This window comes from Oncorhynchus kisutch, linkage group LG14 (assembly GCF_002021735.2).
Source record: "Oncorhynchus kisutch isolate 150728-3 linkage group LG14, Okis_V2, whole genome shotgun sequence".
Classification (NCBI taxonomy): domain Eukaryota; kingdom Metazoa; phylum Chordata; class Actinopteri; order Salmoniformes; family Salmonidae; genus Oncorhynchus; species Oncorhynchus kisutch.
This window is the reverse complement of record NC_034187.2, coordinates 13,854,770-13,869,647: the sequence shown is the minus strand read 5'-3', so window position 1 is coordinate 13,869,647 and position 14,878 is coordinate 13,854,770. Positions and strand designations below refer to the sequence as shown.

At 48.8% G+C, this 14,878-nt stretch overlaps 1 protein-coding gene across 1 annotated transcript in view; it reads right to left on the bottom strand.

Annotated features, from left to right (window-relative positions):
* pals1a (protein associated with LIN7 1, MAGUK p55 family member a) overlaps positions 1–14,878 on the bottom strand; it is a 48,586-nt gene that overhangs the window by 10,056 nt on the left and 23,652 nt on the right. Inside the window, exons 3-9 of the mRNA XM_020501515.2 lie at positions 14,319–14,527; positions 9,420–9,497; positions 6,006–6,149; positions 5,344–5,583; positions 3,760–3,943; positions 2,831–2,974; positions 408–575 (exon numbers count right to left, since the gene is read on the bottom strand). Coding sequence (XP_020357104.2) covers positions 408–575; positions 2,831–2,974; positions 3,760–3,943; positions 5,344–5,583; positions 6,006–6,149; positions 9,420–9,497; positions 14,319–14,527 — 1,167 coding nt within the window. The remainder of the gene's footprint in view (positions 1–407; positions 576–2,830; positions 2,975–3,759; positions 3,944–5,343; positions 5,584–6,005; positions 6,150–9,419; positions 9,498–14,318; positions 14,528–14,878) is intronic.

The following is a 14,878-nucleotide window of genomic DNA, read 5'->3' as shown; positions in this document are numbered from 1 at the left end:
AGTGACACCTCTTCCACTGAGATGCAGTGCCTTAGACCACTGCGTCCATGTGTGTGTTAACTATTTAACTGTACTAGAATGCTTAAAAGGCCGCTCAAATTTTAAATGTCGGTATTGTTTTTTTTTTGTCAAGGAAAATATTGGATATCGTATCGGCCAAAAAGGTCATATGAGTGCATCATTACCTAGTACCCATTGTCTGGCGTCACTCCTACGCAAAGCTCGTCCCTCAGCCGGCGCAGTACCTGATGTTTGACAATGGACTAGTACCTACATAGATCAGCCTGATAATACATGTACAGTGAATCCAAGAGAGTTTGAGGAAAGCCTTCAGGGAGCACTGAGGTGTGCAGTTCAAGGGGAAAGTTCACCCTTGAAAATAAACGTTTGATCAATTTGACACTTACGTGGGACTGCTCCCCCAAATCTGTCTGGCTGGCTGGACAGCAGTCTCTGTCTCAAGTCGTTCTGCCCACAGTTGGGAGGACCAATCAGGGCGATGGGTCGCTTTCGATTGGCTGGCTGGTGGTAGAGCGCCATCTCCTCATAGGTCAGGATCTCCTCACTGTCGTTGTCTGGGGAGCAGCAGAGATACAGACAAAGCAGGAACAAGACAGTTTTAGTTTAATTTCAAACACTATTCCTGTCTTGGTATAATGAAAAAGACTTGAGCCTGAGAAAGGCCTTTAGTTGAACCGTCAACATTTATCCTGTTCTTGTCATTTCTTCTACTATATCTTGGGGTCATTCCAACCACAGCCCATTAAAGTGACAATACTAACTTGCATAGTACATGGTCTTTTGGCTAAAGCTGGCTAAAGTAAGTGATCTCTCTTTCTCAGGCCTACGACTACTAGGGCTATTTTTTGCTCAGGTTATAAAATAGTAACCCGGGGTATAAGAGATATGAGTAACAGTCAATAGTGATAAAGGAAGAGTAAGTGTGAATAACTTCACATGCATAATGCATAAGCATTAAAACAAGCACAGTCCGCACATTCCAGAACCAGAGACAAAACAGCCCCCCCAGCAACCAGGACTCATATTCACCAAGAGTTTCAGAGTAGTAGTGCTGATCTAGGATCTCCGTTCCCAATATAATCTCATACACTATGATCTAAAATACAAAACTGATCCTAGAACAGCACTCCTACTCTGAGACACTGAATACGGGCCCAGGGTACCCATATTAGGTTCATTCTACACCAGTCTGCAAACATCTCTGCTACAGCACTCTACCACGCTCTACTTCCAGCCATCTGGTCCATGGGGAGTGGGACTAAGAGACTACGCACTCCACACACGGCACCAGCCATCCTAAACTGCAATCAAATAACTGCACGACACCTGCAATATTCACTGAGTGTACAAAACATTACTAACATCTTCCTAATATTGAGTTGCACCCCCCTTTTGCCCTCAGAACAGCCTCATCTCCAATCGAAAATCAAATCAAGAGTCGGCTTTCTATTCCGCAACAAAGCCTCCTTCACTCACGCCGCCAAGCTTACCCTAGTAAAACTGACTATCCTACCGATCCTCGACTTCGGCGATGTCATCTACAAAATGGCTTCCAACACTCTACTCAGCAAACTGGATGCAGTTTATCACAGTGCCATCCGTTTTGTCACTAAAGCACCTTATACCACCCACCACTGCGACTTGTATGCTCTAGTCGGCTGGCCCTCGCTACATATTCGTCGCCAGACCCACTGGCTCCAGGTCATCTACAAGTCCATGCTAGGTAAAGCTCCGCCTTATCTCAGCTCACTGGTCACGATGGCAACACCCATCCGTAGCACGCGCTCCAGCAGGTGTATCTCACTGATCATCCTAAAGCCAACACCTCATTTGGCCGCCTTTCGTTCCAGTACTCTGCTGCCTGTGACTGGAACGAATTGCAAAAATTGCTGAAGTTGGAGACTTTTATCTCCCTCACCAACTTCAAACATCAGCTATCTGAGCAGCTAACCGATCGCTGCAGCTGTACATAGTCTATTGGTAAATAGCCCACCCTTCTTCACCTACCTCATCCACATACTGTTTTTATTTATTTACTTTTCTGCTCTTTTGCACACCAATATCTCTACCTGTACATGACCATCTGATCATTCATCACTCCAGTGTTAATCTGCAAAATTGTAATTATTTGCCTACCTCCTCATGCCTTTTGCACACATTGTATATAGACTCCCCCTTTGTTTTCTACTGTGTTATTGACTTGTTAATTGTTTACTCCATGTGTAACTCTTTGTTGTCTGCTCACACTGCTATGCTTTATCTTGGCCAGGTCGCAGTTGCAAATGAGAACTTGTTCTCAACTAGCCTACCTGGTTAAATAAAGGTTAAATAAAAAAAATATATATATATATATTTTTTAAAGTTGGTGGGGCATGGACTCTACAAGGTGTCAAAAGCATTCCACGGGGATGTTGACTCCAATTCTTCCCACAGTTGCGTCAAGTTGGCTGGATGTCCTTAGGGTGGTGGACCATTCTTGATACACACTGGAAACTGTTGAGCGTGAAAAACCCAGCAGTGTTCCAGTTCTTGACACAAACCGGTGCGCCTGGCACCTACTGTCATACTCCTTTCAAAGGCACTTCAATATTTTGTCTGACCCATTAGGGTAAGAATGGCACACAAACACAATCCATGTCTCAAGGCTTCAAAATCCTTCTGTAACCCGTCTCTTCCCCTTCATCCACACTGATTTGAAGTGGATTTAACAAGTGACATCAGTAAGGGATCATAACCTGATCAGTCGGTCATGGAAAAGGCATGGGGGTGTGTGTAATGTACTTGGTGAATTCTTCTGAGCTGGCTTTACCGTCATTCTGCTTGACGTTGTAAAGGAGCTTCTTCCTCTTCTTCTTGTTCTTCTTAGCACACCACAGCTTTCCCGACTTCTCAGGCTCTTTATCCTCTTCTATGGTCTGCTTCATGGCCTCTCTCTGCTGCTGGAAGCTCTTGCCTGCATTTACATAGAGAAGAGATGTTGTTAAACACGGTCTGATGATCTACATTGATGACCTGAAACTGGTCCAGTTTGTTAGGAGGCATTTTATTTCTCCGTTAATTAACCAGAAAAGTCACATTCAGATAGACATCTTTTTTTCAAGACAGACCTGGCCAAAAAAGCAACACACACACACACACAAAACTAAAAACTGCAAATAGCATAAGATAACTTTCCGAGGTTTCCAAGCTAAATTCTCCTTAACAGTCCTTCAATCTGTGTAGAGGCTGGGTAGTGTACCTGGTACTAGCCCGGCCAGGGGCTCGTTGGGGTCAGGGTAGCGTGCCTGGTACTAGCCCAGCCAGGGGCTGGTTGGGGTCAGGGTAGTGTACCTGGTACTAGCCCGGTCAGGGGCTGGTTGGGGTCAGGGTAGCGTACCTGGTACTAGCCCGGTCAGGGGCTGGTTGGGGTCAGGGTAGCGTGCCTGGTACTAGCCCGGTCAGGGGCTGGTTGGGGTCAGGGTAGCGTGCCTGGTACTAGCCCGGCCAGGGGCTGGTTGGGGTCAGGGTAGCGTACCTGGTACTAGCCCGGCCAGGTTGGGGTCAGGGTAGCGTGCCTGGTACTAGCCCGGTCAGGGGCTGGTTGGGGTCAGGGTAGCGTGCCTGGTACTAGCCCGGTCAGGGGCAGGTTGGGGTCAGGGTAGCGTGCCTGGTACTAGCCCGGCCAGGGGCTGGTTGGGGTCAGGGTAGCGTGCCTGGTACTAGCCCGGTCAGGGGCTGGTTGGGGTCAGGGTAGTGTACCTGGTACTAGCCCGGCCAGGGGCTGGTTGTCCTCGTCTCCGTCCCTGTAGGCCTGCCACCAGTTGGGGTCGTCCTGGCTAATGATGTGGAGGATGTCTCCCTTCTGGAAGCACAGGCCCAGTTCTCTACACGGCACGTAGGGGTCATCAGACGGGTCGTAGTCAAAGTGAGCCTTCACATGGACCTGGTGGAAAAGAGGACAAGACATTACCTTAGTTTTTCTAGTTAATCTGTATATTCTAGAATTACATTCACATTTGTAAATATGGTCATGTAGCAGATGCTCTAATTAAGCAATAAGGCCCGAGAACGTATGTTATATTTTCCATATACCACAAACCCCTGAAGTGCCTTATTACTATTATTAACTGGTTACCAAAGTAATTAGAGCAGTAAAAATAAATGTTTTGTCATACAATCTGATATACCACGGCTGTCAGCCAATCAGTATTCTGGGCTCGAACCACCCAGTTTATAATCCAAAACAATGTAGTGTTCATAAGGACATATTCAGTATGTGGTGGCCCATGTGGGAATCAAAGCAACATTGGCAATGGGTCAGAACCATGCTGCCCAACCCACTAAGAACCATTGGAACTTGGAACAGTGTGAATGCTACAGACAGACGGACATCACAGCCAAGGTTTGGATAGAAGCTGAGAGGAGAGGTGGTCGGAGATGTGTCTGTACTCCCCAGTCTCTGATGGGCGGGGTTTTGGTCTGTACTCCCCACAGTTTCTGATGGGCGGAGTTTTGGTCTGTACTCCCCACAGTCTCTGATGGGCGGGGTTTTGGTCTGTACTCACCACAGTCTCTGATGGGTGGGGTTTTGGTCTGTACTCCCCACAGTCTCTGATGGGCGGGGTTTTGGTCTGTACTCCCCACAGTCTCTGATGGGCGGGGTTTTGGTCTGTACTCATTAGTCTCTCTGGTGGACGGGGGTTCGGTCTGTACTCACTACAGTCTCACTGATAGATGGGGGTTTGTTCTGTACTCACTAGTCTCTCTGATGGACGGGGGTTCGGTCTGTACTCACTAGTCTCTCTGATGGACGGAGGTTCGGTCTATACTCACTACAGTCTCACTGATGGACGGGGGTTTGGTCTGTACTCCCCATAGTCTCTGATGGACGGGGGTTTGTTCTGTACTCACTACAGTCTCTCTGATGGACGGGGGTTTGTTCTGTACTCACTAGTCTCTCTGATGGACGGGGGTTCGGTCTGTACTTACCACAGTCTCTCTGATGGACGGGGGTTTGTTCTGTACTCACTAGTCTCTCTGGTGGACGGGGGTTCGGTCTGTACTCACTACAGTCTCACTGATGGACGGGGGTTCGGTCTGTACTCACTACAGTCTCACTGATGGACGGGGGTTTGTTCTGTACTCACTAGTCTCTCTGATGGACGGGGGTTCGGTCTGTACTCACTAGTCTCTCTGATGGACGGGGGTTCGGTCTGTACTCACTACAGTCTCACTGATGGACGGGGGTTTGGTCTGTACTTACCACAGTCTCTCTGATGGACGGGGGTTTGTTCTGTACTCACTACAGTCTCTCTGATGGACGGGGGTTTGGTCTGTACTCACCACAGTCTCTTTGATGGGCGGGGGTTTGTTCTGTGAGCTGGGGATAAGGATGAAGGTCAGGGTGCCGTGCATTTCGGCCAGGATGTCAAAGACCTCGTTGACGTCCTTCCCTCTGATCTCCACTCCGTTGATCTCCAGAACCTCGTCTCCTTCATGCAGCAGCCCGCTGCGCTCCGCCGCACCGCCCTTCACGATGCGGCTTATTACCACGCTGTCCATGTCGTTACGCACTGTCGCACCCTGCCGCACATACACAGGGCGAGGAACCGAAGTTAGAGATAGATGCAGGAGGGATTCAACTTTTCTGATATGAGAGATGATGGCTTTGTCTGAAAAGTGTACATTCATTCCAATGTATTTTATAAAGCCCTTTTTACATCAGCAGTTGTCAAAAAGTTGTTTACAGATACTCAGCCTAAAACTGAGCTGTCAAATCCTCGATTCCTCCCGTCCTTGATTCGCCGCTACACTCTCAAAGCTCATTGGGAGGGGGGGTCCCGAAGGGCGGGACCTTGGAGCCTCTCCTCCAATAAGCTTTGAGAGAGGAATTGAGAAAACAAAGACTGGAAGAACCGAGGATTTGACAGCTGGGACTTTTCAGACAGCCTATGTCTACTCATATGATGATTCATGACTGTTGGTGTGTTTTAAAGGAGTCTCACCAGTGGGATGTCCATGGCCTTCTCCATGCGGACTATCTTGACAGTCTCCCCTCCCCACTGGGTGAGAGCCTCACAGGGGTCAGGGGTCAGGGGCTCCAGCTGCATCTCCTGCTCCGCAACACAGTCATGGGCCAGAAGCACCGCCTGGGAAGGTACAGGGGACATAGGGTTAGCCTTACTGGGTTAACTAACCAGACTCTAGCTGCTAGATGGTTGGATGCAGAGATGCAGGTTAGACTGGCACACCAAGACACAGGTTAGACTGGCACACCAAGACACAGGTTAGACTGGCACACCAAGACACAGACTCCATACAGTCATGGGCCAGTAGTACCTACTGGGGAGGGACAGGGGACACAGGGGATGTACTGGTCAGAATTACTGGGTTAACTAGACACTTTTATAGGAAACACAACATCCCTCACTGTCCTCTCTCCACCAAACAGTCACTGGCCAGCAACACTGAAATGCACAGAGAGCAGTCATACATTCTGGGTTAACTACTAGACTTTTACAATATGCTCACACACCAACTCAGTGGCCTTGGTGTCCGGCCTGAGGTTGGAACGTAGGGGTTCGATCCGCGGTCGAGTCACACCTCTCTGCTTGCCAGTCAGCTTTAAGGAGATGGATTGGGGGCCATGTGAAAGACTAGCATCATGTCTAGTGGGTGCACTTGTACATCAAGCTGCCTCACTCTACAGAAACAGGAGATATGCTCCTGCCCCTATGGGCAGTTCTGGCTCAGACAAGGCTTATTTGGAGATAACAATCAGACTTAGTAGGTTAACTTTCAGTGACTTGTAAAGCAAACACACAGGCAGAGATAGGCCATGAACACACACATCCACAGAGACCTGTCTTTAACAGTCCTGTAGTCTTTACTTCCAGAGCCCCCTGATATTCTTCTATTTCCTGCCCTGAACCTTAGTCACTGCTCTAGCCGGCTACCACCCGGTACTCTACCCTGCAGCCTAGTGACTGTTCTAGCCGGCTACCACCCGGTACTCTACCCTGCAGCCTAGTGACTGTTCTAGATGGCTACCACCCGGTACTCTACCCTGCGGCCTAGAGACTGTTCTAGATGGCTACCACCCGGTACTCTACCCTGCGGCCTAGTGACTGTTCTAGATGGCTACCACCCGGTACTCTACCCTGCAGCCTAGAGACCGTTCTAGATGGCTACCACCCGGTACTCTACCCTGCAGCCTAGAGACTGTTCTAGATGGCTACCACCCGGTACTCTACCCTGCAGCCTAGAGACTGTTCTAGATGGCTACCACCCGGTACTCTACCCTGCAGCCTAGAGACTGTTCTAGATGGCTACCACCCGGTACTCTACCCTGCGGCCTAGTGACCGTTCTAGATGGCTACCACCCGGTACTCTACCCTGCAGCCTAGAGACTGTTCTAGATGGCTACCACCTGGTACTCTACCCTGCGGCCTAGTGACCGTTCTAGATGGCTACCACCCGGTACTCTACCCTGCAGCCTAGAGACTGTTCTAGATGGCTACCACCCGGTACTCTACCCTGCGGCCTAGTGACCGTTCTAGATGGCTACCACCCGGTACTCTACCCTGCAGCCTAGAGACTGTTCTAGATGGCTACCACCCGGTACTCTACCCTGCAGCCTAGAGACCGTTCTAGATGGCTACCACCCGGTACTCTACCCTGCAGCCTAGAGACTGTTCTAGATGGCTACCACCCGGTACTCTACCCTGCAGCCTAGAGACTGTTCTAGATGGCTACCACCCGGTACTCTACCCTGCAGCCTAGAGACTGTTCTAGATGGCTACCACCCGGTACTCTACCCTGCAGCCTAGAGACTGTTCTAGATGGCTACCACCCGGTACTCTACCCTGCAGCCTAGAGACTGCTGTACATAGAGTCATTAAACACTGATACCTTTAATAATGTTTACATGCGGTTTCACCCACTTTATATGTATACACTGTATTCTAGTCAAGGCTCATCCTATATTTATTTTCTGGATTATGTGTGTATTTCTATTACAAGGTTGGACCTAGAAACACAAGCATTTCGCTGCACCTGCAGATCTCTTTATGCGACCAATAAACTTGGATTTGATTCATGTGGAAGGAAGAAAATCCAGGAGGAGAAACATGATATAAGAAACCTTCAGTAAGTAGTAACAGACTAACAGCCATATCATCCCCTGGGGAGAAAGGCCTGGTTAGTTACCTCACTCCTTCTTCCTCGCCTCCATCCTCCTGTGTGTTGGGTCATGTTCAGTAGTGCACACTGTAGCAAAACATTCAAGGTAGTACCTCCCTTATCAATCTGTTTCAAACCGTCCCTCCCTACTGAACATGCCCTGGTGTCTCAGAGGAGCAGCAGCATCACTGGCCTCCTGAGTGGTGCAGCGGTCTAAGGCACTGCATTGAAGTGCTAGAGACGTCATTAGAGACCCTGGTTTGATTCCAGGCTGTGTCACAACCGGCCGTAATCGGGAGTCCCAAAGGGTGGCACACAATTGGCTCAGCGTCGTATGGGTTAGGGGAGGGTTTGGCAGGGGTAGGCCATAATTGTAAATAAGAATTTGTTCTTAACGGACTTAGTTAAATAAAATACAAAATTAATTGCAGATGTGGGGGACAGAGACAAGTCTGAGTGTAAGGGAAAGGTAGAAGTGTCCAGGGCTCAGGGGAAGACAGCTTGGTCACATTGCAGAAGCAGTATACAGGGCTCAGGGGAAGACAGCTTGGTCACATTGCAGAAGCAGTATACAGGGCTCAGGGGAAGACAGCTTGGTCACATTGCAGAAGCAGTATACAGGGCTCAGGGGAAGACAGCTTGGTCACATTGCAGAAGCAGTGTACAGGGCTCAGGGGAAGACAGCTTGGTCACATTGCAGAAGCAGTATACAGGGCTCAGGGGAAGACAGCTTGGTCACATTGCAGAAGCAGTATACAGGGCTCAGGGGAAGACAGCTTGGTCACATTGCAGAAGCAGTGTACAGGGCTCAGGGGAAGACAGCTTGGTCATATAGTATAAACTCAGAGGAAGGATGTGGGAGAGAGATTAGGAGCTGATCACAGCTGATCACAGCTGAATCAACACACTCCTGACCTGAACAAACTCCCAGGGGGATACAGGTTATGCTGAGGAGGGTACGGGTTATGCAGAGGAGGATACGGGTTATGCAGAGGAGGATACAGGTTATGCTGAGGGGGATACGGGTTATGCTGAGGGGGATACGGGTTATGCTGAGGGGGATACGGGTTATGCTGAGGGGGATACGGGTTATGCTGAGGGGGATACGGGTTATGCTGAGGGGGATACGGGTTATGCTGAGGAGGATACGGGTTATGCTGGGACACAGACGCAGGTGAGACACAGCGGTTACACAGAGACACATTAGTCATTCCAGTAGGAATGGATGGAAGCCTCACCTGGACATGTGGTGAGGAGAGCAGGGTGTTGAGCTCCAAACCCTCCTTGTTTTGGCTGTTATGAACCATAGACTGGACCTGAAGATGAACACACAGGAAGTCAAAGAAAGATGAGGGATAGGAGTCTCGCCCGGAAACTTGAGACACATGAATGATTTACAGCTGTTCTCTCCAATCAAAGAAATGCATCAAAAAGTGACGCATCTACAGAAAGGTTTGAAGTATTTCAATATTTCCACCCATTTGATACAATAGGCTACATTTGTTCACCAGATTAGAGGGCATAGGGTTTGTGTTAAAACATTTAGTTGACTGGTTTTCATTTTTTCCTTGTGGGGTGAAAGTGAATTATTCTAAGATCTGGTGATCCATGCTCTGTTGATGGGCCTTCAAAAGCCTGTAGAGCGGCCCCAGCCCCAGGCCACGCAGCCCCAGGACATGCAGGCTCAGCCCCAGGCCACGCAGCCCCAGGCCATGCAGGCTCAGCCCCAGGCCACGCAGCCCCAGGCCATGCAGGCTCAGCCCCAGGCCACGCAGCCCCAGGCCACGCAGCCCCAGGCCACGCAGGCCCAGGCCACGCAGGCCCAGGCCACGCAGGCCCAGCCCCAGCCCACGCAGGCCCAGCCCCAGGCCACGCAGGCCACGCAGGCCCAGCCCACGCAGGCCCAGCCCCAGGCCACGCAGGCCCAGCCCCAGGCCACGCAGGCCCAGCCCCAGGCCACGCAGGCCCAGCCCCAGGCCACGCAGGCCCAGCCCCAGGCCACGCAGGCCCAGCCCCAGGCCACGCAGGCCCAGCCCCAGGCCACGCAGGCCCAGCCCCAGGCCACGCAGGCCCAGCCCCAGGCCACGCAGGCCCAGCCCCAGGCCACGCAGGCCCAGCCCCAGGCCACGCAAGCAGAATAGTAAAATAACCACAGCCTAGGCCCCAGGTTCAGCTTGGGTTATGTTCATTAGGGCACGCAGCAGAATGACAGAATGTTTTGCAATGCTAATGAGCGTTTCTTATTGGTTACAGATGCCTTTTAAAGATCCTAGATTCATAACATATCATACAAATTGCAACAAAAACATACATACAGATGTGCTCAAATGTGTTGGTACCCTTACAGCTCATTGAAATAATGCTTCATTGCTCCTGAAAAGAGATGACATTAAAAGCTATTTTATCATGTATACTTGCATGCCTTTGGTTTGTCATAGAATAAAGCAAAGAAGCTGTGAAAATAGATGAATTATTGCTTAATCTAAAAAGATATTCTAAAATGGCCTGGAAACATTTGTTGGTACCCCTTAGAAAATATAATAAATACATGGATTATGGTGATATTTCAAACTAATTCGTATCTCACACACACACATCTCCAATCTTGTAAACCAGTCATTCAGCCGATTTAAATGGACAGAAGTAGTCACTGAGCAGTGGTATCATTGTGTGGACCACACTGAACATGGACCAGAGAAAGGAAAGGAGAGATTTGTCTGGAGAAGGCACCCATAAAACCTGAGACAGCTGGAGAATTTTGCTCAGGAAGAGTGGGCCAAACTACCTGTTAACAGGTGCAGAAGGCACCCATCAAACCCGAGACAGCTGGAGCATTTTGCTCAGGAAGAGTGGGCCAAACTACCAGTTAACAGGTGCAGAAGGCACCCATCAAACCTGAGACAGCTGGAACATTTTGCTCAGGAAGAGTGGGCCAAACTGCCAGTTAACAGGTGCAGAAGGCACCCATCAAACCTGAGACAGCTGGAACATTTTGCTCAGGAAGAGTGGGCCAAACTGCCAGTTAACAGGTGCAGAAGGCACCCATCAAACCTGAGACAGCTGGAACATTTTGCTCAGGAAGAGTGGGCCAAACGACCTGTTAACAGGTGCATAAGTCTCATTGAGAGCTACAGAAAACATTTGATTGCAGTGATTGCCTCTAAAGGTTGTGCAACAAAATATTAGGTTATGGGTCCCATCATTTTTGGCCATACCATTTTCATTTGTTTTATTACTTACAATATTATGTTGAATAAAAAAAAATCAAAAGCAAAGTCTGATTTCTATTAAATATGGAATAAACAATTGTGGATGCAAATCGCTTTGGTCAGTTTCAAGTTATTTCAGAGAAAATAGCGCATTCCTTGTTTTTTGTGGAGGGGTACCAACAAATTTGAGCCCGCCTGCCCCATATGAAATGGATGACGTAGTACACAATAAAATGGGGACCACTTTTGGCTTGCGAGCATCACTCTCAGAACTACTGGCTGAAATTATACAAAAGTTCAATTTTAGCCAGTCAAGACAAAATCCTTCCTTTCCTGTCTACTAAGCCTAACACTAAGCCTATGGGAGGTGGGGTTTTACAAGGGTGGACACAGGCAGAAAACACCCCTCACTTAATTGGTCTCCTCCAGAGCAAGGCTAATCCCACTGTGGTGTTGTTTGTGTCTCTAGTATTCTGGTGGTTCACATGAGGACTGGCCAATAGGACACAAACAAAAAGATAATCAACAAAAATAACTGACCAAACTGGAATGCTATTTGGCCCTTAACAGAGTACACAGTAGCAGAATATCTGACCACTGTGACTCAAAACTAAGAAAAGTTTTGACTACGTGCAGACTCAGTGAGCATAGCCTTGCTAAAGTCTTCTCTTCAGAGCCAGGTCTGCCTATGTGCTCACTGCCCACAAAATGAGGTGGAAACCAAGGTGCACTTCCTAACCTCCTGCCAAATGTAGAACAATAGAGACACATATTTCCCTTAGATCACACAGACAAAGATTTTAAAACAAATTCAATCTTGATAAAATCCCCTATCTATTGGGTGAAATACCACAGTGTGCCATCACAGCAGCAAGATGTGTGACCTGTTGCCACAAGAAAAGGGCAACCAGTGGAGTACAAATACCATACCTGTAGTAAATATAACCTATATTTATCTGTTTATTTTGTTTTCCTTTCATACTTCAACTATTTGCACATTATAACATTTGAAAGGTCTATATTATTTAAAAACTTTTGTGAGTGTAATGTTTACTGTTAATTTCTGATTTATTTCCCTTGTCTATTTCACTTGCTTTGTCAATGTAAACATATGTTTCCCATGCCAATAAAGCCCTTTGAATTGAGAGAAAGGCAGACAGAGAGACATAGTGAGAGAGTGCACAAGGCCCTATTGTGAGTTTCCCTTCTAGTCCAGGTCAGTGAGTTTGAGTTCTTGATTAGTTTGGGCTCTAATGATGGGGCGAGCGGAGTGCAGGAGCTGTTCTGTGCTGCTGGCTGGGGCAGAATGAGAGGACAGGAGCTGTTCTGTGCTGCTGGCTGGGGCAGAATGAGAGGACAGGAGCTGTTCTGTGCTGCTGGCTGGGGCAGAATGTGAGGACAAGAGCTGTTCTGTGCTGCTGGCTGGGGCAGAATGCGAGGACAGGAGCTGTTCTGTGCTGCTGGCTGGGGCAGAATGAGAGGACAGGAGCTGTTCTGTGCTGCTGGCTGGGGCAGAATGAGAGGACAGGAGCTGTTCTGTGCTGCTGGCTGGGGCAGAATGAGAGGACAGGAGCTGTTCTGTGCTGCTGGCTGGGGCAGAATGAGAGGACAGGAGCTGTTCTGTGCTGCTGGCTGGGGCAGAATGGGAAGAATGAGAGGACAGGAGTTTATTATGGTGTTCCATTAACACTTCTTCACAACACAGTGATTCCAGGCAAAGAGACTTTCTCCTCAACCAAGCTTCATTAGTGGACAAAACATACAAAAAGACATTTGAAGTACTTTGTGGAGGTTCCTGTCCATTTAAAACCTCATACACGGCACAAACTCTGCTGAACATCAAACTCACGGCTCGAAGGTTACCTAATTCAGGCAAAAGTTTCTACAACTCCTCGATTGCTTGTGGGCATCTTAGTGTGTGCACGCGAGTCTCAGTGTGTGTGCATGTGGTATATATTCCTGTCATTGTGTCACACAGACCCTCCCCAGTCCTTACCTCTTGGCCTCAGATCAAGTGTGTATCCCTCTCATTTCCTTCTGTTCTAGTTTCCATGAAGTCTGAGGTGGGGGCTCAGCCAAAGACCAGTGGAGCGACACACAGGTTGATTTGAAATTGAGTGTACAGGAGCACTAACCCCTACTGCCTCATTCTACCCCCAGACCCTTCCCCAGACCCACACCATTCTCCCCCCCAGCCCCAAACCGACCTCTTCCCCCAGACCTACTCAATACACTCCAGGTACAAGTTTCCCACAGGCAACAGATCCTAAGGTCAGCTTACTCCTCCGGAAATCCTACCCTTAACCATTCTAATGCAAAACACAAAACTGTCTCTGGATCAGCACCCCTCCCGAGCCAGTTCATGTGCTGAACCACTTCTGATCTAGGATCAGTTCTTTCTACGCAAACCCTACCCTTAACCCTGACGTAGTAATACCCCAAACTGACTGAGATCAGCATCTAGGTGTCATCTCCTGGGCCAGGCCCGGAGCGGGGTGTGTGTAGGGAATAATCAACGAGGGGCTATGCGTTCTGTGGTAAATAACGCACAACGTTGAAGGTGTCTGCCACATCACACTTGCTAAGACGGCTAAAATCTGCTAGTGAGCTGCTCAACAACTGTGACAAATGTATTTGAGAGAAAAGTGATTATTGTGGAACTTTATGTTGTTTTCAATAAACATTGGAAACTAAATATAGTTTACATGCTGTCAACAATCTATTCCAACCCTCACTGTTTTGTCCCATAGTTGCCCAGGCGTCGGTTTTGTTGCTAAATACCCAAGCTGTCTGTAAGAGTGGGGAAGGGTGGGCTGGGCCGGTTCACGTGCTGCTGTGAGATCTATAAGCCCTGATCTATGATCAGTTTACCCTAACCTGAACCGTTCTAATCAGAACACCCCAAACTGACTCCAGACCAGGACTCACCTCGTGTGCCAGGCCCTGAGCACGGTCTGTGTGTGGGAAGGGCGGGCTGGGCCTGTTCATGTGCTGGGCCACAGCGTTGTGGATGTTGAAGGCCTTCTGGAAGTCAGTCTTCTGGACCAGCTGCAGCACCAGCTCCACGTCCTCCTGGCTCTGGCCGTCAGACAGGCAGTGCTGCACCTGCTTCAGGGACATCAGCAGCTCCTCCAACTCTGTACGGAGGAAAGTGAGTCAGGCATACATATACTGTACTGACAGGTCACCGATAGAAATACAGTACACAAAAGCAAGACACACACATGCAGAAAAAAAAGAACAGTGAACTCAAAAAAGAAAAAAGTCTGTTCCAAAACATTCTGAACCAGGCTACAAAATGGCTGCCCCGTCGCTGTTCTTGCCTGCTCTACCACTCTTCCTGCCAAGTTAATAACGCGTCATATAGCCCGCCTGGCCTAACGGGTCGCATAGCCCGCCAAGACAGGATATTAATAGCTGGGATACAACTCCAAAATAAATCAAATTCTTCAATCTTACCAGCTCTCTCAAATCTAGACCCCTCTTTT